A 27,749-nucleotide genomic window follows, 5' to 3' on the forward strand; every position below is an offset into this window, starting at 1 on the left:
CACCCTCCTCTCAGAGCATATTCCCTTAGCCTGGGCAGGTCTCCACCCCCACCCGGACACACGTCCCAGAGTCTCCAGGCTCTTGCCCCATCCCCCCAGCCTCCTAGCCACATTGTGAGCACTCGCGCCCCGCAGCCGTGCTCGGGCGAGGGCAGTCACAGGGCTCAAAGCCAGTCCCCTCTAGGGCTGCTGCACGTGTCCGTTCCCTGGGGTGGGGGAAATTGCTCTTCCCGCTAGGCTGCTGATTGGTGCCTCCCCCCCTACTCCACCCTTCCCGCCACACTCTCCCCTCCATCCTACTTGGTTCCAGCCTAACCAGCCCCACCACCTCCATCCCTTGGAGGGGCGAGGCACTTTAGCGCTCCCTGAAGTACGGTTCTCAGATGGAATTAAAAAAAAAAAACCAAACCAAACCAAACCAAAACCAAAACAAGCGCTAAAGAACAGGTGGAAAGCGCGTCGTTTCCCCGGGCCTCCGGTTCCCAGCGTGGACGGCCCACTCGCTCTCCTGCACCGCCCTCCACGGCAGTAATAACTGAAATCCCACACGTGCGCACTCCCGGAGCTAGTCCCCAGCGAGAGCACCACCCCGCGGGCCCTTTAAAAGGACTCGACCACTGAGGCCACGTGGGGGTGGGAGAGACCCTTATTGTCTTCCGTCACCAAAGTCGCCCAACTCCCCGGCCCCAAACACCTGCACCTCAGAGCGCCGCTCCCACCCGCCCGCGGGCTGCGCGCGGGCCCCTCCGCGTCACGCGCAGCCCCTCCCGGGGCGCGGCCGGCCCGCTCCCCCTCCCCCTTCCTCAGTGCAGCTGTCCGCGCAGGGGTGGGGGCGGGGTTGTTGTTGTGGTGCGCGCCGGCCCCGCCCCCTCCTCGTGGGCGGCCCCTCCCCCAGGCTTCTGCCGGGCCCCCTCCCCACCCCCAGCCCCATCTGTTTTCCTCAGCGCTGAGTGGATTATATTGTATGGGATTGGGGGCGGCCGCACGGCCGCGGCGGGACGGGGCGAGCGCGCAGCCCCCGCCGGCTGCCCGAGCAGCGGCCGCTTCAGCGACTCGGCCCGCCGCCCCCCGCCCGGCGCGCCTCAGCTTGAGCTCACGCCGAGCGGCGGGAGCCGCCGCGCGCTGAGAGGCGCTGCCCGCGGCCGGAGTCCGAGCGAGCGAGCGAGCGAGCGAGAGGGCGGGCGAGCGAGCGCGGCGGGGAGATGTGCCCGGAGGAAGGCGGCGCGGCCGGGCTGGGCGAGCTCCGCTCCTGGTGGGAAGTCCCGGCCATCGCGCACTTCTGCTCGCTCTTTCGCACGGCGTTCCGCCTGCCGGACTTCGAGATCGAGGTGAGTAGCCGGCGCTGCGCCCTTTCTCCGCGCTTCTCTACGGGGAGTCGCGGGCCGCGGACTTGGCGCGGAGTGCGGCGGCGAGGGGCTCGGCGGCGGGCACGAGGCTGACGGCCGGCACGGGCTCCCCGCCGCCCCGCGCGTTCTCGCAGGCGGGGGTCGAGCCTGCTTTTGTCGGCGCGGGACCCGAGGGCTCTCCCGGGACTTCTCGGCCGGCCTGAGGGCGAGAGTGCGCGCGCGCTCCCCTCCGGAGCTCGGAGGCGGCGAGCAGCTGCTCAGGCGGGGACCGGGACGGGATGCGGGCTCACGCGCCGGGGGCCACAGCGGCCGGGCGGGAGCGGCCTTGGGCAGGGGCGGCGTTGCTCGGGAGACGCTCGCCCGGGTCGCACTTGGCCGACTTGCGGAGGCCCGTAACTCTCGGGCGCTTCGAGTCAACTTCGGGCGGGCGCAGATGGGGCCTGAGCTTGGGGCGTTCTCCTTGTGGGACCGCCCGTCGCTCACTGTCGCTCACCGTCGCTCGGGACGCCGAGGCTGTGGAGAGAAAGTTTTGGGGTTCTCCCCTTTTAAAAACAGCTCCTCTTCTGAGGAACGTGCAGCCTTTCGTATTCGGGGAGCTCTCTCTTCCAGTTCATTTCGCCACCATTATTCCCCCGGGCGAGCGAGGAGGAAAGAAATGGCTTTCTGGCCAGGCCGAAGGTGCTTTTTCAAGACCCGAGGCTTTGTGATAACTTGACTAAAATCGGAGGGTCCTAATGACAAGGACGGTGGCGGGAGTGTGGGAAACGGAATGTATAAGATGGTCCAAAGCAGCATCCCTGCTTTTATATTTGGAAGGAGTTGTGAAATATATGATTGGTTGGCAGGCTGAGTTGCTTTCTTTTATGGTAGTCTGTGGAGTGACTTAACCACCTTTTTTCCTTGGGACAAAGGTACACGGAACTGTTGTTGGTCAGTTACAGTTTTCAGTTTTGTGGATGCCTTTACAACTGAAATAATCAAAATTAAAATAATTTATTTGGGGATTCTGGCCATTGTGGTTGCCTCTCCACCCCCACGAATCTTGATTTTAATTTGTTGACTCCTGAGGTCTTTACTCACCTTTATTTTTAAGTCCGTTGTGTTTGCAGAAATATCACTTGCTTCTACTATGAATGAAGCGTGGGAACTTAACTCTTGTTGCAAAGTTAACGAAATTGGAAAACTAAAACGATCACAAGGGTTGGGTTAGGAGAATGAAGAGGAATGTGGGCTGAGATTGGGGCTGTTCGTTGACTTTTGGAGGTATTTTAAAACAATGTGAAAAGGTTGGTAAGATTTTCCAGGTCCTGGGCATCTCCAGGGTTTAGGAAAATGTAACTTGGCAATTTAACGCAACCTCAAATCGTTTATTTACAAAGTTTGAATATGAATGTAACGAACACTTCTGTGATGAAATTTTGTAATGAAGTCGGACTACAAAGATTAACGATTTCAGGAATCGTAAAGGGGAAGAGATGATTAATGATTCTGATGTCCTGTGTTTCCTTTTAGTTAGTTTGAAATCTCGAGTAGTTTAATTAAATCCTGCTGTTCAAAATGGTGGCTGCCGTGTGTGTGTGTGTGTGTGTGTGTGTGTGTGTGTGTGTGTGTGTGTGTGTGTGGTGTTTCTTGTGACAGTTGCCATCTTGGGTGCTGATAAACTTGTCCCAATCCATTTTCTTTTAAGAGGAAGTAAGTTGATGTGTGGATTACAAATTGAGTGTATTTGAAAACGCTATTGTTGGAAAAATGTCACTTTTCCAAGTTCTTATATTCCCATTTTGTTGATAAAAAGTAGAGGAAACTCATTTTGTCTTAATTATACTCAACATATTTAAAGTTAACCTCTAATTTCTATCCTTAAGTAGTAAACTTCAGGTTCTCAGTGTTTGTTGGCCTAATTCCTCTACTAAAAGTAAGCTGTTATTGTCCTTTACAGGGTGAATAATCAGGTCTACTTGACATGGTGTCTTTTAATTCTAGTGGTTAAGAAAAAATTATGCTGTGTGGGCGTGCATGCGTCAGGGAGTGCTTGTGGAGGCTCAGGACAATTTGAGGGAATTTGTTCTCTCCTTCCATGGTGAGAGCCCCAGGAATCAAACTTGGGTGGTCAGGCTTAGCACCAGTTTCCTTCACAGGGAGCCATCTCTCCTAAGTGTTTCTAGAAAGATGCACTTTGTCACTTAAAGTGTGCTTGTTACTTGGAAAAACATTCAACACATTAATATCCTGATTCCAACATGTGCATACCTTAAATACTAACAACCCTTTCTCCCTTCTGCTATGGAGATGATCAATAAATGTGTAACAAATGATAATGATTTTCTCCTCCTGAATTTCCTATATTTTATTTAGTGTTTTGAGTAGTTACTGAAAGATGAAAAATATCTAGAATTCTAATTCTCTAAGAAATTTGACTTTGACCCATCAACAATGTAGAATTCCCCAAAGATGCCATCAGTAAATTTGTTTTTTTTCCCCCTTATGTGATTTGAAAAACATCAACTAGTTTATGGGTTAGGTCTTACAGAACAGTGTTAGACCTTGTCTTAAAGTAAAATATACCAGTACCAAGCTGTATGTACCTGGTAGGCACATGGAAAGACCACGTAGCCCTGGTTCCACTTGAAAAGCTAGAAATGAGGACTATAGATTACAAAATAGTCAAAGCTGGGCATCATTTGTTGAGGAAGACAGTTTTCGGTTGTGGAAAAGTATCTCAATTTACTCTGCTCTCCCAGGCTGAAATCTTTGGATTTATAGAACATTGACAAAGCAGGAATCCTAAGCAGGTGAAAGGCTCTAGGATTTTGTTACTGTTCTGTAAGAGGTCAAGACCTCCCACTTACAGGTCCCTAAAGTGGTGATGTTTTTATTTTTGTGTGTAAAAATACTTTTGTGCTCTGTTAATTAACCGTAAACTGATCATTTCTTTAGGAAGTCAAACTTGCTTGACTTTGGTGTATGTGGCACTGGGGATGAACTTGGTGTTCATATAAGCAGGCGCTATATCACTGACCAGTCTTTCCCAGCCCTTTTCTTTTCCTTGAGACTACTTCTACCAGATAGGGTCTTATTAGGTAGCTCTGGCTGGCCTGGAACTTACTCTGTAGACCAGGCTGGCCTCCAACTCACAGAGATCCTTCTGTCTATCTCCCAAGTGCTGGGATCAAAGTGTGTGACACCATGCCCTGCTCTTTTGCTTTTCATTTTAAGATAAGCTCCTGTGTTGCTGCCCTTAAATAAAGGTTCTAAAACAATCAATAAAAACCTGAGGGTACAGTAATAATGTTTATGGTGGTTCCAGATTCTTAGTTTTTGATAGGGTTGTAGCTCAGGGTTGAATACTTGCTAGGATGCCATTAATTTTCCTCCCTGGTTTTAAAAAGAGCACCTGAATATTATATATAAAGCTTAATTTTTAGCAAAGTACAGATAAAATAATTAAAATAACTCAGTCATTGGGCAGCTGGTAACTTAAAATTGTATTCTGACACTTGAGTAAAAATCTTCTGTTAACATATTTAGAAGTTCCTATATTCTTGACATGTTTGCCATACATAGATTGGTGTTGCTTTTAATTTTCTGAAAGGCTAAGGTGTAGTTGGACATAGATTAAAGACACTGCCTTTAGTAGTTGGTTATCATTAATGGTTATCAAAAACTGTTTGGTTTTTTTTAAATGTCATGGGACATTACACACATGCTAGGCATTGAGCTACAACCCTAGCTTCTTGGTTGGGTTCTCTCTCTGTCTCTCTCTGCCCCCCCCCCCCCCCCTTTGCAGCTAGGGTTTGTGAATAAGTAAGCAGGCTTTCTTTTTTTTTTTTTCGGAGCTGGGGACCGAACCCAGGGCCTTGTGCTTGCTAGGCAAGCGCTCTACCACTGAGCTAAATCTCCAATCCCGTAAGCAGGCTTTCTATCCTACATAAGCGTACCTAGTTTGATTTATAGGGATGAACCATCTAATCACTAAAGCAGCTCATACTTGGGACCCCTTTGGCCACATTAGCTGATAATAGTTATATATGATTTAGTTAAAACCAAAAATATTTTGTACTTAATATTGTAGTGGATTAGGTTTGTTAAGTTTTATCCTGATTTGAAATGAAAATAATTGACCTCTTTAAAGGTCAAGTATTGCTTTAATACTTGAAGTAAGGCAATGGAAGACAACAATTTTTTATAACCTTAATCAGAAGTTCTCAAGCTCGGGGGAGCAGCTGTTGAACAGTCCTTTCAAAGAGGTTGCCTAATATCAGAAAATACAGATATTTACATTATTATTCATAACAGCAAAATTTTGGTTATGAAGTAGGAACAAAAATAATTTTATGGTTGGGAGCCACCACAGTATGAAGACCTCTGTTAAAGGGTTGAAGCATTAGGAGGGCTGAGAACCACTGTTAGAGATGAGAGATGAGAGAGGACTGAAGTGGTGTTCTTTCTTTCCCAAGATCCTCTCCATCCCCTCCAGCATTTCTCACTGTACCCAAGGCTGTCCTGAACACTCTGAAGACCAGGCTAGCCTTGAACTAAGAGATCCAAATGCCTCTGCCTCCTGAGTGCTGGGATTAAAGGTGTATGCCACCATTGCTCAGCTTCTTTCCCGAGATTCTTGCTTTTCTAGGTTTCATCTTCCCTGCCTTGTGTCTTCTTCCTGCTTGTGGTTGTGTGTTGCCCAAGTCCTTGCTCAGCAGGATGATGTAGAACAGGACGATGTGGGGCCAGTATATAGAGAGCTTTGTATTCTATCTCCTCTTTGTAGTTCTGTTTCTAGCTCTTTCATTAAGGGGATGAGCCATGAATTAATATAAGTAATAAAAGTTGCTGAAATTTAAATATAGATTAGTTGTATCAGCTGTGTTTAGGGGATGGGTGATAGATTGTATATAGGAACAAGGGCTGTCAGGGTGAGTATTAGATTTCAATCAAATTCTCTCTTTTTGGTTTTTCAAGACAGGGTGTTTCAGTAACAGCTCTGGCTGTCCTCGTACTTGCTTTGTAGACCAGGCTAGCCTTGAAGTCACAGAGATCACAGGACACAGTAATGTAGTGAGATATACAGTATTGCACTTTCTTAAAAATACTGTCTCATCTTTAGCTGTCCATAACTACTAGGTAGATGTTACCCTCATTTTACAGATGGGTAGGGAATTGAAAGTTTGGGGAGGCTGATTGATTGCACAGAATTCCTACCTTGGTCCAGCCAGGGCTTTTATTCCAGAGTCTGTGCTGCCGTTGTCTCTCACTGCTTGTGGAAGTTTTCATTATCTGTATTGAAGGTGGAAAGTCTACAGTGCATGTCTAGGGGTTCTTGGTTTAAAAGATCTTTATTTTTTCATTAAGTGTGTATTTGATATATGGAGGTCAGGACAAACTGGGATGTAACTTCTCATATTAGAAATTTCATATTATTTGGTGGCTTTATGTGTGCTCTAGGGAATCACAACTCAGGTTTTTAAGCTTTGATGGCAAAAACTACTCACTGAGCCAGCCATACCCTCACCTATGTTTTATTTTGTTTTTTGGGTTTTTTTTGAGACAGTTTCTCTGTATAAGCCCTGGCTGTTCTAGACCAGACTGGCCTTGAACTCCTATAGCTCCATTTGCCTCTGCTTCCTGAGTGTAATGGGATTAAAGGCATGTGACTACTGCTTACCTTTTTAAATTTTTGATACAGGGTTGTTTTTACTCTGTAATTCAGGCTGCCTTAGAACTTGCTTTAATTCTCTTGACTTAGCTCTGGAATGCTGAGTTTGTCCCCAGCATTGTTGAAGTGTGAGTCCCCCTTGTCTGACATTTTAAAATTTTCTGAAATAAGTGCAGAGAGTCAAGTTAATGTAATAATTTCTGTTGACAGATGTTTATAAAGCATCTGTGTGCTAGACAGGGTACTAGCTCATGGATGTACAGCTGTAGCTGTAACAAAATACTTGCTCTCTTGGGTGAGATGCCTTAGTGGATAAAGGGTTTGCTGCCTTGCTTGAAGACTTGGATTTTTATTCCTTGAACCAACCCCTTCAAGTTTGCCTCTGACCTCTGCAGGTTTCCATGGCAGACACAGGAGCACACACACACACACACCCACACACACCCACCCACACACACACACACACACACCCACACCCACCCCCACACACACACACACACACACACACACACACACACACACAATTACTGTTATTTTTTTTCTGAGACAGAATAGGCTGGACTCTCAAGTGCTGTTCTTAAAGGTTCCACTGTGCCCAGCTAACACAAAATAAATTAATAGCACCTGCCCTATTCTTAGTGGACCAGTGATACAGTATGTCACAGGGTCTAAGAAATGAAGCCCAGAGAGGCTTACAGAGGGTCATGCTAAAGGACAGTTTCTTCACTTTAAGAGAGGGATTGAAATAGCATTTGAGTGGAACTGGTATTTAGTGGTGGGCGGGGTAGTACACACCTTTAGTCCTGACTCTCTGGAGTAGAGGCTGGTGGATCTCATTTGAGTTCAGGGACAACCTAGGCTATATAGTAAGATTTAAACCAGCCAGGACTATGAAAGACCCTATCTCAAAAACACTTTTTAAAGAATTACTTTTTATTTTTATGCATATTGATGTTTTGTCTGTGCACATACCTGTCTGTACCTGGTGCCCTCAGAAGCCAGAAGAGGATTTAGGATCCTCTGAGGCTGGAGTCACAGAAGGCTTAAGGCACCATGTGAGTGCTAGGAATTGAATCTGGGTGCTTTTAACTACTAAGCTTCCTCCAGGCTCAACAGAAACAAAACAAACAAGTTTAAGAAATGATTTAAGGGGCTGGAGAGATGGCTCAGTGGTTAGGACCACTGACTGACTGTTCTTCCAGAGGTCCTGAGTTCAATTCCCAGCAACCACATGGGGTGGTTTACAACCATCTGTAAATCTGATGCCCTCTTTTGGTGTGTCTGAAGACAGATACAATGTACTTATAGATAATAAATAAATAAATCTTTTAAAAATGATTTAAAATGTTTTTTAAGATATTAGTGTATTTAACCTAAACCATGTACTATATCTGGAGATGGCCTACAACTTGTAGCTGTCATCCATGAGAGTTGTATGCTGTTGGTCTACAGAAAATCCTTTTTAAAAGTTTCTGCTTTCTATCTTTTTTTTTTTTTTTTTTTTTTCAGAGCTGGGGACCGAACCCAGGGCCTTGCTCTTGCTAGTGCTCTACCATTGAGCCAAATCCCCAACCCCTCTATCTTTTGAAGAGTCAGAATCCTCTGTAGAGGGACGAGGAGGACAGTTGCAGAAAGGCAAATCCATGATGCTTTTTGGGGTCTTGAAGCAGAGGATGTCCTTTAGTAAAGGAACTGTGGTAAAGTTCTAGCTTCCCTGCCCCACTCCCATTTTTTTCTTTATACCACAGGGAGCTTCAAAGAGTTGGGACCTTCTCCTATAGTTGTAGAAGGGTTGGTCTCTCATCCATGAAGGACACTCCATTTTGGTTTGGTATTTGGCTTACCTTATAACTTAAGCCTTTCTTTGTTTTCTGGAATACAGGAAAGCCTAAAATCCAACTTGGGTAGTATAGCCCTTGATAACTAAGTCTTAAGGCTGTTTCCTTGGGTATTACGGATCCAGAGTGAGAGTTGTGGCAACAGAGTGTTGAAAACCACAAATGAAGAGTCAAAATATAGTATGTGGACAGCTGGACCTGCTGCTTCCTACTGGCCACACCCAGCTCTGCTACTGCATTTCAGTTCTGGAACACATTTTCAAAGAGCATTAGATAATGAATTATGACTCTTATTTGCCCTTGGCATGAAGTGTGATCTTAGTAACTTTGCTTTCTTATAGCATGGGAATTTCAGGCTAGATGATTGATTTCTGGCTTCGAAGTATGGCTAGTACCATGGGTTAAACTCAGAGTTACTATCCATACTTTATAAGTTTTGTACCAAAGAAAAGCTGCAGTCTATACTCCACTGTGAAAAATGTGATTTTTTTTTTCTCTTTTCACTGTTGGAAACTTGCCTCTAAATAAACTTCTTTGACAGGAACTTTTGAAGGTTGACATCCTCACTATATCTATTGTTCTCAAACTGACCTAATGTTATATGCTTGATTTTAGGGATTCTGGAGAATGAGTGTCTAGAGTTATGTTATTCTCCCTCCACCCTTTTTTGTTTTTTAAGACACGGTTTGTCTGTGTATCCCTGGCTGTCCCAGAACTTCACATTTGTCTGCAATTGCCTTCTAAGTGCTAGGATTAAAGGCGTGTGCCACCACCAACTGGCCACTTAAGAAAAAAAAAAATCTCACTGTAGTTGATGCCAATCTATAACTGTAGTCCAGGTTGGCCTTTAGCTCCTGACAATCTTAGGACAAACTAGCCTTGAGTCTGCCTGCCTTTCTACCTCCCCAGTGCTGGGATTAAAGTCATGTATCAAGTCCAGCTTCTGAAGGGAATTTGGGAGGAAGTTGAAGTTGCTCCCTCTTACTATACATGCCAGACAGATAGCGACTCTCATCCCTTTCTTTTTTCTTCTTTTTTCGTAGAACGGGCCTCTCACTTAGACCAAGTTTTCTTAAACAATAGAGCCTCTGCCTCCTGAGTGCTAGAATTAAAGGCACGTGCCACTCTACTGGTGATAAATGGGTTGTTTGGTTTGGAGAGAAGATGACATTGTGATGGTGACTAAACCGGTCTTGGTGTTCTATGGAGCGCTCTGAGTTTCTTGGATGAAAGCTGCAAAACACGAAGGCCTGTGATAGTATATTCCTTTAGTCCGAGGATTTAGAACACAGAGGCAGATGGATCTATGTTAGTTCGAGGCCAGCCTGGTGTAGAGTGAATTTCAGGACAGCAAAGGCTATATGGAGAAAGTGTGTTTTGAAAAACAAAAAACAAAACAAAATACAGAAAGATATGAAACATTTTAAGGATATGTTCACCTATGTATGGCTTATGTATGACACCTTATCATTGGTTTGTAGCCCCTTCCCTCCCCTGCCCTCCCTCTCCCTTCCCTTAGCCTCCATACATTGATTGGACTGGAACCTGAAGATGGGCATGCTAGGCAGGCTCTGCCACTGAGCCACGAATTCAGCCTGCTGAGCCTTCTTAACATTCTCTTTTAACTGAGCCTGAGCCTTGGCCACCTTCCCTTGTTTTTTTTCTTTCATTCCTTTGTTGTATTCAACTCCTGATGTCCCAGGGCTTGTTCTGGGCATGTGTGGAGGAGGGGTAGAATTTTGGGCCTGTATCATGGTGCTAAACCCCAGAATTCATATAAACAAACGGTGAAGGCAGTCACTTTTGCAGCTTAAAAAGGTTTTTTTCTTTGTTTGTTTTTTACGCTGTTCTTTGAATTCTTCTGAAGGCATATGATCCCTTAGAATAATGCTATTGTGTCCTGTGTCTTGTACTTCATTAGCCACACACAGATTTCAAATGTAATTACATAACAATATACAAGAGCTAGTATTCATTTTCTTGTTTAAAGTCTCTGACCTCATCTGACCTTTATGAAGGGTACTTGGCTGGTATAAGTGATAGCATGTTCTTTGGTGCCTCTCTCTGCAGTGGTAGATTTGATTCTGTAGCACTAGCTCCAGGCTAAGTTGGGCCTACTTTTTCTCTGGAGTAACTTACTTGAAAGTAGTAGGTCATAGCATGTAGTCACATCAAGTACTACATCTATACCGTGCACATTGTTGTGTTATCCCAACATCTAAAAGTCAGTGTGAAAATAGAGCATTGATTGGCCACAGTGATACCAACCATTTCACTTATGAAAGTTTTAATTTTAAATCACTTCTGAAGTGTACTTTCCAGGAGTGGTTAAGTTCTTAGAACTGAGAGGGCTGTTAATTGTTGATTGGAACCGTTGTTTTTGTTTTCCTCCGGGCCAGTTCTTTTAATGAACACCCCTTCCCTGAATGATCATTGTTTCTGCAACAATGGCACTTGGGATGGGTTATTTGCCTGACAGAGAGTATGTTAAATTAACAGATCTGCTCCTTTGGGGAATCCTTTCTCTTCTCCATTTCTTTTGTGTCTCTTCTCTCTCCCTGAAAGGTTATTCTTGGGTTCTTTAGGTGTAAGCAGTTCTTATTTCCTGTAGGTTCTTGTTTAGAGAATTTGTCTTGTAGAGCAAAGAGAATCTGACTTGTTGGTATAATTACTGGGATTCTATCTTTGAAAAATTATTTTTATTATTTTTACCTTTTAATTTTAAATGATTTATTTTTTGTTTGTGCATTGATGTTTTGCCTGCATGTGTGTCTGCATGATGGTGTCAGATCCTTTGGAACTGGAGTTAGAGACAGTTGCAAGCCATTACGTGGTTGTTGGTAATTGAACCCAGGTCTTCGGGAAGAATCACCAGTGCTCTTAACTACTGAGCCATCTTTAGCCCCATTTTTTTTTTTTTTTTCTTTTTTTCCGGAGCTGGGGACCGAACCCAGGGCCTTGCGCTTGCTAGGCAAGTGCTCTACCACTGAACTAAATCCCCAACCCCTAGCCCCATATTTTTGAAACAGGTTTACTATGTAGTTCTGGCTGGCTTGAATTTGCTATGTAGACCAAAGTGGCTTGAATTTACAGAGATCTTCCTGCTTTTGTTTCCCAAGTGCTGGGATTACAGGTGTTTGCAACCAAATTGTTACTTTGTTTTCTTTTTGAGACAGTGTCTCACTTTGTTTCCTTGGATGTCTTGGAACCCACCTGGCTTGGAACTCAGAGATAAACCTGACTCTGCCTCTGGGATGCTGGGATTAAAAGTGTGTATTACTCCTTTTTATTATTACTGTTTTTAGTTCTGTTTGTCCTATCACATACCACATCATATGTGTAGAGGACAGAGTTCAGTTTTCTAGAGTCCGTTCTCTCTGTCCACAATGTGTGTCCTTGGGATAGAACTCAGGTCATCAGGCGTGGTGGTCAGTGTGGGAACCTAGTAGGCTATCTTCCTGGCCCCACATACTTCTGTTGTTTTTAAAATACTTATTTTCCATTGAGTGTGGTGGCACACTTAATCCCAGCACCTGGGAAGCCGAAGCACGTGGCTCCCTTGAGTTGAAGGCTGTCCTGGTCTATACAGTGAGTTCCAGGATAGCCAGGGCTACAAAGAAAGACCCTATCTCGGGGTTGGGGATTTAGCTCAGTGGTAGAGCGCTTGCCTAGGAAGCGCAAGGCCCTGGGTTCGGTCCCCAGCTCCGAAAAAAAGAACCAAAAAAAAAAAAAAAAAAAAAAAAGACCCTATCTCAACAGGAAAAAGAAAAAAAGGCTTATTTTCTTTTGTATTTTGTATTATGTGTCTTATCTTTGTGCTGCTATGAGTGCCAGAAGATGGCATTGGATTTCTCTGGAGCTTGGTGGTACAGGCAGTTGTAAGATGTGCACTTTGGGTGCTGGGAACTGAATTCAAGTTCTCTGCAAGAGCAGTAGGTTCTCTTAATCATCAAGTCATTCCTCTAGGTTACCTATCCTTAAAAATTGTTTAAAAGTACTTTATGTACTTATTTAGGGATAGGCACATATCTCACAGTGCATGTGAATAGAGATCAGATTGTGGGAGGGGTTCTTTTTCTAATGTGTGGATTCCAGAGATCGGATTCAAGTTCTTTTTTTTTCCCCCGGAGCTGGGGACCGAACCCAGGGCCTTGGGCTTCCTAGGCAAGCGCTCTACCACTGAGCTAAATCCCCAACCCCGGATTCAAGTTCTTATGCTTGGTGGTAAGCACCTATACTTACCAGCCATTTTGCCAGTCTCATCTTTAATTACTGTTAGGTGTTTAGACAGGATTGAATGTAGCTCAACTTTGTCTCATACTTGCTATATGTATAGCCTGGGATGGTTTTGAGACAGGGTTTCTCTGTGTAGTCCTGTCTGTCCTGGAACTTGCTCTGTAGACTAGGCTAGTCTCAAACCTATTTAGACCCTGTGTGCTTCTGCCTCTTGAGTGCTGAGATTGAAGATGTGCCACCACTCCTTGCTCTGCAAGTGGAATTTTGAACAAAGATGACTTCCTTTCTGTTTGCTGTTGCCTTTATTAAAGTTGCTGAGATTTGTGGTCAAATTGCTATTGTTTCTCTGGGGAGGGCAGTGATAATACAGTGTAAAACCTTTATTATTTGCAAAGCAATTTAATGAGAAAATGATGACAGTAGAAGTTCAAAGAAGGCAGCTATGCTGGGGGAAGTGTTCCTGGACTTGGGGTTTATTCCTTGGACATGACTTAAAGCAGGTTATTTGAATGAATGTGAAGGGAAGGTTTGAGGAAGAGAGAAGGGAAGGCAAGGAGAGGCAGAGACTAAATGATATTTTCCTGAAAGGTGGTAGGAAAAAGAATTCAGGAGGAAGTTTTAGGAGGATGGAGAATTTGCTCCCCAATAACCATCATAATGACTAGTATGTGCATATGCTTGTGAATGCATAGGTGTTGAAGGCACATAAATGTGTGGTGGGGGTCAGAGGTGGACATTGGGTGTCTTCCTGTCTTGTTTCCACCATATTTTGGGACATTGGTGTTTGAGATATGAATTCTCAATTCTAGAGGTTCTCAGCCTCTAGAGAGCGTTTATAACAAGAAAAACTGGAATTAATTTCAGTTCCCAAGTGGTTAACATTCTTGCATCATAATAAAGGAGGTCAGTTATGAGACCTTATTTCCTTAAGAAAAACCAGCATTTGAAATGTTGGTCTATGTTTCCTGTCAATATTTCTGTGTCCCCTCTAATGTTGGGGAACAGTTACCCTGTTCTAGGATTGTTGGCTTCCCAGCATTTAAATTCTTGTGGATGTAAAATGATCTGTGTATAGAAATTTATACTTTTCTAGAATTTTATTTATTTATTTTATTTTAGCATGTATGTGAAAGTGTATGTAATGTGTGTGCATGCATGTAATGTGTGTGCATGCGCGCATTGCATGCATGCAGTGTGTGCACATGCTATGGCACTCATGTGATAGTTCAAGCAAAGTTTTTATTAGGATTCTGTTCTGTACTTGATAATCAACTTGGGTTTTCAGTTTACTAGGAAAGGCTTTTACTGTTGAGCTGTCTCACCAGCCCCACTTCTGCAGTTTTAGATTTAGTCTTTAGGTATTGAAGCTTAGAATAGTACCATTTAAAGTTTCTCTCTGCTTAATATCTGTGAGACTACTGTTTATTTTTTGATTTGAGATAGAGCCTCACTGTGTAGTCTTGATTGGCCTTGAACACAGCCATCTTCTACCAGGTATCTGGGAAGAATTAATAAGATCTGTAGACAGTAGTATATCAAGTGCTGCCAGCAGATCTAATGCAATTTATATAACATTTTGTTGGCATTCTTTTTTAAATTTAAGACTGTTCAAACATACTTCAAACTTTCTATGTAGCCTTAAATTTGACTTTCCTGCCTCCATTCTTAAGTGCTGGAATTTACAGGCATGTGCATATGTATGTGTGTATGTATGTGTGTGTGTGTATGCATGCATGCAAGGTGGCCTACCTTAACACTGGTTTTTCAGTTAATAATATTATGGCTACATTACTCACATAGCATGGGTACTTTCTTTGTTCAAACTTAATTTGGAGGGGGTGGATGAATGAGAATGAATGAAAATATATGTCTTGGGGATTGATTGGACTCAGATCATCAGATTTGGTGACAAGTGACTTTACTCACTGAGTTATATTGCTGGCTTGTTTATGGATGAAAAAAATCCTGTTGCTTACATTTGCTTACATACCATGTCTTCTAGTTTATTCCTCTGTTGGATATCCGGGTTGATTCTATAATTTGGCAGATGTGAGTAGTGCTTCATGTGATGGTGTCTTAGGGCTTTACTGTTGTGAGAAGATACCATGACCAAGGCATTCTAAAGGACAACACAGATTTGGGGCTGGCTGCAGGTTCAGAGGGTCAGTCCATTATCAAGGCAGGAGCATGGCAGCATCTAGGCAGACATGTGTGGGAAGAGCCAAGAGTTCTACATCGTCATCTGAAGGCTTCCAGTGGAAGACTGACTTCTAGGCAGCTAGGTGTAGTAGGGCTTTGAAGCCCACACCCACAGTGACACAACTACACCAACAAGGTTACCCCTACTCTAACAAGGCCACACCTCCAAATAGTACTATTCCTTGGGCCAAGAATATACAAACCATACAGATGGGGTTTAGCTAAGTAGTTTTTAAGTGTATTGAATGAAGTAGGTGATTACCATAATAGGTAAAATGGGTAAAATGATTTAAATGTCAAGCTGCATAGTCCATTAAGTGAAACAGTACTAAAAAGCACCGCTTAGTGGAGTAACACTAATCTACAGCGTGTTCAGGTCTAGACAGATTGCACAGTTTTGAGTCTTCTTCATTACTTATTCTGTAGAGTTATAATGAGATTTGAAACAACATGCTTCTCAACAAACTGGTTATTAGTATTAGTATTTTTCTTAAATATTTTATGTATTTAGAATAAAATTTATTTTTCATGTCTTGAGTGTTTTGCTGCATGGGTGTATATGCAATGTGTGGGAGGCCTTTTGAGGTCAGAAGGCCTCAGATCTAGAATTGGAATTAGGGATGGTTGTGAGCTGCAGGTGAATGCTGGGAATTGAATCCAGGAACTCTGCAAGAACAAGTACTCTTAACCTCTGACCTCTAGTGTGACCTCTAGTCACACTATTGTTTTTATTTATTTGTATGAGTTACAGGTGGTTGTGGTGAGTCAAACACTGTAGATGTTAGGAATTAAACTCAGGTTCTCAGGAAAAGCAGGAAGTGTTCTTAACTGCTGAGCCATTTCCCCAACCTGCCCTTGATCCACCTACCTACCTTCCTTCCTTCCTTCCTCCTTCCCTCTCTCCCTCCCTCCCTCTCTCCCTCTCTCCCTTCCTTCCTTCCTGAGCTTGGGACTAAACCAAGGGATTTATGCTAGTTTCAGTTCTCTCTCCCTTCCTCTCCAGTGTTTGACCTGGAGCCAAGGGCCTCAAGCATGTTAGCTAGGCAGGTGCCCTGTCCCCGAGGTGTTCTGCTGCCCTAGCTAGCCCTCATCCTAGCTTGGGTACTGATATTACTGCTTCTGGGTCTGGTGGGGAAGACAAATCACACAGAGATGTTTAGAAAATGTGGTGGGGCACATCTTTAACCCCAGCACCCAAAGAGGCAGAGGCAGGTGAGTCTCCTAAGTTCTAGGACAGCCAGGGCTACACAGAGAAACTCTGTCTTGAAAAAACAAAACAAACAGTGCAATCAGATTTTTGTGTAGTGTAAGTATATATAAAGTACAGAGGAAGAAATAGCGAGCCTTGTTAGGGGTTTTGGGGGAGGAATCTACAGAAATTGAGTCCTGGAGAGTTGGGAATACATTCATAGGCTTGCTTGCTTGCTACCAGCCCACATGAATAGGGAATGCAAGGCATTCCAGACTCATCTTAAATTAAGCTTAATTTAGATTTCATCCTGAAGATGGTGCATCATTCATTGTAAGGAAACACGTAGAAAGTAGAAACTCAGTCTGTACGCTGGATGTGGTAGTAGACACCAGCTGTGGCAGCATTCTGAATGTTGATGTGGTAGATTGCAAAGTCAAGGCTAGCCCAAGCTATATAGTGAAACCTTGTCAGGACGAAACAAACAGCTGCTTAAATATACCTCAGGTGGTGGAATCCTTGCTTATTTAAACACAGGAACCTAACCCTAACCCTAACCCTAACCCTAACCCTAACCCTAACCCTAACCCTAACCCTAACCCTAGGTTCAATCCATCCCTAGTACTGCATATGCACAGCGATAATCTTAGCATTTGGGGGGACTCAGGAGTTGAAAGTCACTACTGGTTGTATAGTGAGTTTGAGAGCAGGCTGGAATGATACACCAGACTTTGTCTCAAAAATAACAGGGTGGGTATGGTGATGCATACCTTCAATCCCTACATTAGAGGTAAGTCGTTATATAACCTCAGTGAGACCCTGTTTCAAAACAAAACAAGACAAAAACAAAACTCCAACCAAACCCCAAATCCCTAAATATATGAAGTGGATAAGATTAAAACATTGTTTAAAAATTGCCATACATGGTGGCAGTTGAAGTTTAAGCAAGGGACAGCAATTGGATAGGTTTGGAACAGGTCTAGGATGTAGTCTGTATACGGTGTCAATATTGGTTTATGAAGTAGAAATTAATCTTTGCAGAGTAGAAAGTTCACTTTGCTATAGACTGGGCAAAGAACAAGGCTAGGTGAGATGATGCCTGAGAAGTATGGGCCATGCTAAGATTCTTAGGGGAGACTTTTAATTATAGTTTTATAGTAGGTGGTTGTGAGCACAGACTTGGCATTGAGAAGAATTGTTACCTGGAGGAATTGCAGTTAAAAACTAGATTTTACAACCAGTGAGATGGTTTAGTGTGTAGAAAGCATTTGCTATGCAACCCTGGCCTGAGTGTTTTAGTTTCTACAGGGGAAGGAGAGTGGGGGCCTCACCTACACACACCATGCATATACATAGTAGTCTGGTAAACTTTTTAAAAGTTTGAATGGGTTCCAGAAAGTTGTCTTCTGACCTCTACACACATTCCCCAATCATAAACACACACACTTGCACATGCACACACAATATTCTTTATTAGTCACTAGACATTGAGTATGTGACAGGGTTGTGAATATATGAATTATCTCATTTGGTGTATATAAGGCTCTTTTATGATGATATTGACGCTTATTTATTTAATACAGGTTAAGAAATCATAACGAGCCAGAGCTGGATAGGACAGAACCAGATGTTATTCTATCTGTACCTTAGAAAATCTTAAGTGAGCTTGTGAGACATTTTCATTTAGGCCTCATCCGAGAGCAATTGAATTTGGTTCAGCATTTAAACACGGTGTCCAGGTGATTTTTATTTGAGTACACATTAAAGGAGGACCCCAGAGGCTGAGCTGTGAGCTGATTGGGTCATCATGGGTGGGACATGGACAGTCCTCCTTAATGGTATAGGAATGGCTTAGAAAATCAGACCCTATTACTCTATTTCCAAGCTTGCATTTCTGTATTTCTCATTTTAGGTGAAGCAAATTCCCTCTGTGCTTTAACATTTTATAGTTGGGAAGAAACTTATGCAGGGTTTGGTTAGTGGGGGAGATAGATGGTTGTCCTCTTGTGTCTTTTAAAGATAAAGTGTGTATGTGTTTGGGAGTGAGTGTGCTTGTTGAAATCAAGAGGGAGCCCTGGTATCATCCTTAGGAATACTGTCCACCTCTCGTTAGCCTGGAGCTCAATAGTTAGTCTTTAGTCTAAGACAGTGCTTTTTTCAATCTTTTTAATGCTGTGACCCTTTAATAAAGTTGTGGTGACTCCCAACCATTAAAATTATTTTGTTGCTACTTGGTAACTATAATTTTGTTACTGTTTTGGATCGTAATGTAAATATCTCATATACAGAATATCTCTGATATGTGACCCTTGTGAAAGAGTTGTTTGACCCTCAAAGGAGTCATGAACTACAGGCTGGTTATCTTTCTGTTTCTGCCTCCCCCACTCATTGGCTTGCAGACAGACAGATGTTCATGTGCCCGGCTTTTATGTAGATAGACAATCCAAATTGAAGTCCTAGACCACCTCTGTAGACCACGCTGGCCCTAAAATCAGAGGTCCACCTGCCTCTGCATCTCAAATGCTGGGATTGAAGGTGTGCACCACCCAGGGTTGTGACCCTGGGTCCCTTATTTATTCTGTATTAAAATTTTTGTATTGACTTTTCGTAGTGAATTTGTATTATATTGTGGAAAGTTCACATGTATCTTTCTGTTCTCTCTGTTCCATTGTTGGACAACTATAGAGGGAAAGAGCTACAAAGGATGTAGAGATAATTTAAGTCTAGCTCAGTTACACAGATGAGTGAGGTACATTCCTTAAAATTGTGTGTTGAATTGTGATTGAAACATGAAAGTCAAGCCTAGCAGTCAGTAGGTAGCCTGAGTCAGCATTTGCTTTTCATAAATGTGCTTTCCATATTTTTTATTAAGTCTTTTTTAAAAAGATAGTTTTTAAATCTGGTGTGTGTGTGTGTGTGTGTGTGTGTGTGTGTGTGTGTGTGTGTGTGTGTATGTGTGTGTGTGTGTGTGTGTGTGTGTTGCTCTGCGTTGATTAAATTGTGACATGACGCTTTAGTGGAGGTCAGAGGACAATGGGGGAAGGGTCTGTTCTTAGGTTATCAGGTTTGCCCTGTAAGCATTTTTACTCATTAAGCAACCAGCTGGCCTCTCCCTTTATTGAATGCCTAAGTCTCTGTAGTCAGTGACTATGTATGGTATTTTTGTGGTGCTTCATTTGGCTCTTAACATTAGCTATAGCAATATTTTCAGATGGTGAGAATAAAGGCATTACTTTATTTGGGGACAGTACTTCATTTTTCCTGTCTTAATGGGAAGAAGACATTGACTACTTGCTCAATGGGACTATGTAATGAACTGGGAATGGGGTAGGTGAGGTGAAGAGAACTGACAGAAGGTTTCAGGTAGAGGCTTAGCACTTTGGAATGAGTCCTGCTACCCACTGCAGTGTGAAAGGTCCATCTGGTCCTCCCCTAAGTTAAAAAAAGGAATGAAATATACATAGGATATGAAAGCTTGTTTCACTTATCTGCTTGATCCAAAAAAGACTTGGAAATGTTAGGTATAGACTAGGTGGAGGAACAGAAGAACCGAAGAAGACTTGCTGGCAACTTGGCAACATCTTTAGTATGTAATTTCTCCTTCCATTTTTTCCACTAAATTCTAGACCCTTGTACTTGACTCTATTTCACCTCATCTCAAAGAGAGCAGTGCAGAGGGTCACTAGGGTCCAGGAGTTCAAGACCACTGTGAGCACTAGTGAGACTCCTATTTCAAATATTTGCAGAAAAATATAGACGATCTAAGTCCATTTATATAAAGTTTAAAAACAAGGGACTGGGTAGATTTGAGCTGGCTTGAAATTCTTTGAGGAGGAGGTTGCCTGTCTTTTGCCTCCTAAGTGGTGGGCTTAAAGGTGTGCACCACCATGTCTGGCTGGCCCAAATCATATAAATCAGCTTTTTTGAGGGATAATTTTCATATAATTAAGTACACAAAGTTTAGAGTATATAACTGAGTTTCAACAACTGTATACACAGGTATGAGTACCATCCCAAACAATGATGGACCACTAAGATTTCCCCAAAATTCAAGGCCTGCACAATCACATAGTCCCCCCACATAACACCTCTTGGCAGTGACTGATCTGTGAATTCTACCTCATCATAGATGAGGGTTTACTGTTCAGAAGATCAGTGCAGCCTTACTCTATGTATTCTTTCATTTTTTCCAGACCAACTATCATGCATGGGATAGACTTTTTGTTGTTGTTTTGAGACAGTTTCTCCATATAGTCCCTACTGCCCCGGAACTTGCTCTGTAGACCAGGTTGGCCTCAAACTCCCAGAGATCCACCTGCCTCTGCCTATGTTATGTGTATCTATGCCTGTGCTTGAATGCACTAGTTGATATGTCCACAAATTCCAGATCTTTATCCTTGCCTCCTTCATTGGGCCATCTTGACAGCCATTGGTTGGATTTTTATATCTTGTTTTTTTGTTGATTTATAGGTTTTATGTAGTAATCAATGACTTGTTAGCATTTATACTGCTTGTTTTCTGAGCCTCCTAGAATGATGGTTTGGAATGTGACAAGTTCTTAGTCATTAAATTTTCAATGTGTTTATGTTTTATTTTAATATATATCTACACACACACACACACACACACACACATACACACAACAGTTTTTCTGTGTAGCTCTGGTTGTGTAGATCAGATTGGCCTGGTACTCAGACATCTACCCACATTTGCCTTTCAAGTGCTGGATTAAAGGCCACCACTGCTCTGATCAAATGGTTTTCTTATCCAGTTATTACCAAGCTAATGAGTTGGTTAGAGGCATTCTTGAGCTTTGTAACTTTTAGTTTTTCCTTAGAATTCTACATCTCTCTGCTTACCTTGTTCTTCTTTCTTGAAGTTCTTAATTTTCACAAATGTCTTAACTTTCCTACTATCTCTGCTGTATCTGTGTCTGGTTCCAAGGCTGGTGGGACTTATAGACTGCTTTGGAAATTTCCATTTCCTTATCCCCTTCAAGATCTTGTTTAGCAGCAGCTCAGGACATCGTGGAACTCCAGATCCTCCTGGCTCAGCCTCTTTAGTGAGTGTTGGGATTATATCATAGGTGTGTGCCACCGTGCCATGATAAAAGGAACTTACTCTCTGAGCCTCACTTTGAGGAGTCTGCAAAGAGTTGTTGCTCTTTCAGTTTTCAGCTTTTAACTTGTTTGGTCAGATTCATGATTTCCAAGCTCCTCACAGGCCGAACTGGCAACCTATTTATTCTTTAAAAACCTCACTATGCATTTCCTTTCCATTTTCATATTTTGTTGTTTGTTTCTGTTTTGTTTTTTGTTCTGCTTCTCACCCTTTGTTTTCAGAGGTTCATTGCTTTTGAGATTCTTTGCCAGTAAACTCACCTTAAAGATGCTTGAGTATGTAATATTCTACCAGGATATTCTTAAGTGATACAGAAATTATAAGTGACAAATGTGACTTTGCAGTAATAGAGTGGTTGTCTGTATGAATTTAGATCTTGGAAGTGACTAGTTGAACTTTGTCAGGTTTGTTTTTATGACAGACCAGAACAAGTATTTAGTTTTAATTATCTGTAGATATTAATTTAAGGATTAGCTGGGCCTTGGTGGTCATGCCTTTAATTCCAGCAGATGCAGGCTGATCTCTGAATTAGAGGCCAGCCTGGTCTACAGAGTGAGTTTCAGGACAGCCAAAAACTGCACAGAGGAACCCTGGTCTTCCAAAAACAAAACAATAAAACAAAAAGCATTATATCTTGATGGCTTACTAAACTAGGTATTTTGCCTAGTGAGGAATTAAGTTAATATATGCCCTTTACATTTCAAAATGACAATCTATTGGCTAAAATTCTGGTTTCTCCTGTGGCAGTCCTGTCAGTGGCTTAATGCTGGATTATAGTCATATGAGGTAGGATGCCTAGCTTCCAGTGCTTTTTTTTTTTTGGAATCGGACCCAAGCTGGCTTTAAGCAGGAGCTAGGGAGAGAGCTCAGCTGTTCAGAGCATTTATTACTCTTACAGAAAATGGGCCCAGGCTTGGTTCTCAGTACCCATATGGTAGTTTATAATCCACTGTAACTTAACTTCCAGGGATCCAGTGCTTTCTTTTGCACTTCTGCAGGCACTGCACACGTGGCAGTACAAGTCATATATGCAAACACCCATGCGCATACTATTTTTTAAATGTCATTAAGCTGAGGATATCCTTTAACTTTTGTCTTCCTGTCTATACTTCTAAAAGGTTAGGATTAGAGATCTGGACCACTGGGTCTATTCTATGTATGGTAGGCAGGCACTCTCTAAATCCTGCTGAATCCCCAGTCCTCATCTTCTGTTCTTGAGACTTGGCTTCTTCCTTACAGAATGTTTTATTTTTGATAAAATGCCAACAGTGTATATTCTTTTTTTACTTTCTAGCTTGTAGGTTTCATAGAGTGGAAATATAGGATGTTTCAGTCTTTGAAAACTAGAATTGTGGGTATTTTCTGTTGAAAAGGAACTTAATCTCTATTTATGAGCATGGTTGGAACAGCATTTTGATGTCCTGGAGCTTTACACCAACCTTCAACCTTCTATTGTGCTGGTCTGGCTCCATTCCTTCCTGGGCTCTATAAACTCTTTTTTTTTTTTTTTTTTGGTTCTTTTTTCAGAGCTGGGGACCGAACCCAGGGCCTTGCGCTTGCTAGGCAAGTGCTCTACCACTGAGCTAAATCCCCAACCCTTCTATAAACTCTTAATATTTAGAGATTCCTGACTTCTGGTGCTGATGGAAAGGAGTTGAACATAGCATTGTGTGCTCAGATAGAACAGGTCTGTGCAGCTGACACCCAGAGCAGGGGTGTGAGAGGTCAGGAGCATCAGGTTGCAGCCCCCACCCCCACCCACCTGCCTCCTTTTTTTAAAAACAAAAAAAACCCCCCCCAAAAAAAACAAAAGTTAATCTTCATACACATTCATTCTGCCTTATAAATCTATTTTTCTTTCTTTCTTTCTTTCTTTTTTTTTTTTTTTTTTTTTTTTTTTTTGAGGCAGGCTAGTCTTAAGCTCATAGACATCAGTCTGCCTCCCAGTATGCTGGGATTTCAAGACTATGTACCATAGCTATCACACAATGGAATATTATTATTCACCAATAAAGAAAAATGAATTCCTGCCAAACACAGTACATATACAAAATGTGCGTGCGCATGCACGCGAGCGCGCGCACACACACACAGCTAAAAATAAAATAATAATTATAAATAATAATACTTATATATAATAATAATAAAATAATTTTGGAAATAATAAAATACCACACACCAAAATTAACCAGACCCTCAAGAGATAGTACATTTCAACTTGTATGTAGTTAGAATAGTCATTCTGGAGCTTCACATTGGGATTTATCCTTTCACATTTAATATGAGTTTGGGGTGTTTATCTGCCACCAAAGTTAAAAAGAAAAGACTAGAAAACCAATTACCTTTTTATTCTCTTTATAACTCATGTCTATTACATGGATTTAGTTCTTCCATGGTGTCAGTTTCTCTTCCCCACACTGGGTGTAACCCTGGCTGTCCTAGAACCAGGTTAGCCATGAGAACTCAAAGATGCTGGGATTAAAGGCATGTACCACCACACCCAGCCAGATGTTTTTATTTATTTTTATAATAAAGTTGATTTTAAACAACCTCCACAAAACTAAGTATAAGTATACCAATAAATATACTAAGTATAGTTATGTCGTGACAATAATGCAGGTAAGATTTTATTTTTAAATATTTAGCTTGTTTTCTGGAGAAGGACTTGAGGCTTAGGTATCCACTAGGTTTGCATTTGTGTGCAGATGTGATAGCACACAGCACCAAAGTCTTGCCTGAGCTGCATAGTGAGTTCCAAGTCAGCTTTGAGACCTTTCTAGAAAGGTATGGAGAGAGGAGTCACATTTGGAGTCACCATGAGGTGGCAAAAGAAGGGTTTTGGAGTTTTTGTGGATGGGGGAGATGATTTATAATGTGTGCGCCTGTTGTCTTTCATGTTCTCTTCTGGCACCCTGCTGTCTGCATATAAAAATACAAATGCCGCAGTTGTTCATCAGGGTAGGGTTGGACTGAATATGTGTAATGCAGTAAAGGGCTGTCCAGTGTAACAGAATGACTGATGGTTGATGTTTGGATAAATAAAGAAAAAGGACAGTGATTGGCACAAACATGCACAGAAAATGCATGGTAGAATTCATAGATGAGGGAAAAGAAAATGTTAGAAAGTGAGATACTAGTGTAGTCAGGAATAGAGGTATTTTGGATACGTATGACACCAAGTGCGTATAGGTAAAGGACAGAAGTGAGAAAATCTGAGCGTAGGACATGCTAAAATCATGTAATGGAGACTATCTGTATTAAGGGGCAGCACAGAACACTGTTAACAGTAGTGGGGCCTGTCTTGATGTTGGTAAAAAGCTGTCTAAGTTGGGAACATGGAGTGGAAGCCTGTAATCTTAGTACTCTGGAGGTTGAGAAGGACCTATTTTGTACATTCTGGGCCTATTTTGTGTCCAATGTTTGCTTTCTAGAATACTTTGTTCTTGCCATTATCTTTATTGGCCATGTATCTTGCGTAGGTTGGATCTACTAAGTTGACCAATTGTCTTCAGTGTAGTCCTATACGATAAGATATACATACACTATGTACTCACATTTTTTTTTGTTTTTTTTTTTTGTTTTTTTTTGTTGTTGTTGTTGTTTTGGATTAAACTCAGGGCTTTCTGTATTTGAAGAAAGTACTGTACCACTGACCTATATTCTTGCTGTATGTGTCCTGACTTTTTTTTTTTTTTTTTTTTTTTTTTTTTTTTTGCAAAAGAGAAAGAAAGCTAGAAAAATTGGGATTGAAGATTCCTTAGAAACAGCACATACTCATCTACAGAAGTGGCCCTACCTTTCTGCACCTGATCCTTCCTAACTCCGCTCCCTCCATTATGTTCTCGCATGTCCTTTGGGGTTCTTCCATCTGGCATGCTTTGTTTTCTTCCTAATTCTTCACGCTGGTCTATCAGTCAATTTATCTTCCATCAGCCCTTGTAGTTCATCACACTCAATTATCTCTGATCCTCTCCCACCTCCACCCACTGCGCATACCCCAGTGCTCTAACTCTCAGGCTGTGATCCATTGCTTTTCCTCTCCTGCCGTCTTTCTCCTTGAGCTAGGTTTTCCATTCAGATATCAATACCAGGGAAGCATTCTAGTCTAAACCTAAAATTGTACTTTGTGCATCCTGACTTGTTTCTCAACTTGAAAGCAGCAAGTAAGGAGGGAGAAAAGACATTTAAAAACAGCTTACTAGAAGGGCTTGAGTGACTTTGGAAATAACTACTGCTAAAGAAGTTAACTAACTGTAGGCAACTACGGCCTGCTAGTTCTATGTTTTGAATTATTTAGCACAATTGTATTATTACACACTGAAAAACAGGTTAACTACTTTATGTGGTTGAGCATAAATTGATCTGTAAGTTGTAGAGTTCTTTACCTGTGGTGTAAGTGGTTGCAACTTACAAAATCTCTAATGAGCATGATAGAATTTCTGGTCTTAAAAATTGATCATCACAGGGTTGGGGATTTAGCTCAGTGGTAGAGCGCTTGCCTAGGAAGCGCAAGGCCCTGGGTTCGGTCCCCAGCTCCGATAAAAAGAACCAAAAAAAAAAAAAATTGATCATCACTGTACACGTTTTGCTAACTTGACAAGTACATCATCTGTTTTTGTTGAAACAGAGAAACAAGCTTAAAATCTGAGTGGTATCTAATTAGGCAGTACTTTACTTCACTCCACTCTTACAACTCTGATGAATGCCCTATCATTTCTTTCATAGACCAAAAAACTGAAGGTGAAAATTGAACTAGTCTCTTGTGGTCTTGGGTATTTGGTTTTAAGCTAATTCAGATGAAGACCATGATATCTATATTTAAAGGCTATTGAAAGAATTACAAAAGGTGTACTTTTAACGTGTGTGTGTGTGTGTGTGTGTGTGTGTGTGTGTGTGTGTGTGTGTGTGTGTACACGTGTACTGCCACACATGCCATGGCTTTTGTGTGGGGGTCAAAGGACAGTTTTCAAGAGACACTCAAGAATTTCTCCTGGTTGAAAACAAGGTGTCTTGTTTCTACTATGAAGTACTCAAGGCTAGCTTGCTTGACCTCCTTTCTTGCTGTAGGAGTGTTAGGATTACAGATGCACGTCAGTATATCCACTCTTTTTTTTTTTCTTAGAATTGTTTACTTTATGTGTATAAGCACCATTTGTGTGCCTGGTGCCTCCTGGGGTCAGAAAAAGGCATAAGATTCTCTGGGACTAGAGTTACAGATGGTGTAAGCCATGTGTATGCTGTGGTGCTGTGAATCAAACCCAGGTCCTTTAAAAGAGGAGTAAGTGCTCTTAACCTCAGCGCCATCTCTCCAGTCCCCAGTAGAGCTTTTAATGTGGGTCCAGGGGATGGAATTCCAGTAATCAGGCCTGTGTAGCAAATGATTTTACCCACTGAGCCAGCCATTTACTTGCCTAGTCAGGGTTTCCCAGAGCAATAGAGTGAGTATATATTGAAAGAGAGGCTTTATTAGATTGATCTGTATAGTCCTATAACTGCTGTCTTCACACTGGAGAGTGAAAAACATAAGGCTGAATAGTCCCAGTTGTCTTTGAGAAAAGTTACTGATCTTTGGTCCACATTAGAAACTAGGTTCTGAAGCCAGGTAGTGGTGACACAATTAATCCCAGCACTCGGGAGGCAGAGGCAGATGGATCTCTGAGTTCAGAGATCAGCCCAGTCTACAGAGCGAGTTCTAGTATAGCCAGAACTGTTACATAGAGAAAAAACTCTATGTAACAAGCAAGCAGCAACTGGGTTCTGATGTCTGAGAAATGGTGATTGCAGCTGCAGCAGCAATGGCAGCAGTGTGGACCTTGCCTGGGAGACTGAAGGCAAGCAGGCAACACAAAAACTTTCCTTGAAGCTTATTATGTCTGGGTTGCTACTGGAGATACTGAGATACTATCCACAGTTAGGCAGTCTTCCTTCCCACTTTAATTCATGATCAAGAAAATCTTTCCCATATGGGCCCAAGGTTTGTCTCTTGATTACAGATCCAGTCAAGTTAACAACCAAGATTAAACATCAGTGTGTAGAAGCATCAGCTATAGTGTCTGAGAAAGAAATCTGTACAAGCTTATGTCTCATTCTAAGTAAGTTTATGGCCCAGTACACCCTTCAAGACCACCTGTCTTTTTTTTTTTTTTTTTTTTTTTTTTTTTTTTTTG

General features: G+C 42.2%; 1 protein-coding gene across 8 annotated transcripts in view; it reads left to right on the top strand.

The window, feature by feature from the left end:
* The first annotated feature begins 923 nt into the window (after positions 1–923).
* Positions 924–27,749, top strand: part of Cecr2 (CECR2, histone acetyl-lysine reader) — a 108,143-nt gene continuing 81,317 nt past the window's right edge. For 7 of the 8 annotated variants that reach the window (XM_087658890.1, XM_087658891.1, XM_087658893.1 and 4 more), the window contains exon 1: positions 924–1,328. In XM_087658890.1, the coding sequence (XP_087515016.1) occupies positions 1,203–1,328 (126 nt within the window). In that variant the 5' untranslated portion in view covers positions 924–1,202. The remainder of the gene's footprint in view (positions 1,329–27,749) is intronic. The other variant, NM_001191977.1, reaches the window with a different exon arrangement.

This window comes from Rattus norvegicus, chromosome 4, assembly GCF_021556685.1.
Source record: "Rattus norvegicus strain SHRSP/BbbUtx chromosome 4, alternate assembly SHRSP_T2T, whole genome shotgun sequence".
Taxonomy (NCBI): Eukaryota; Metazoa; Chordata; class Mammalia; order Rodentia; family Muridae; genus Rattus; species Rattus norvegicus.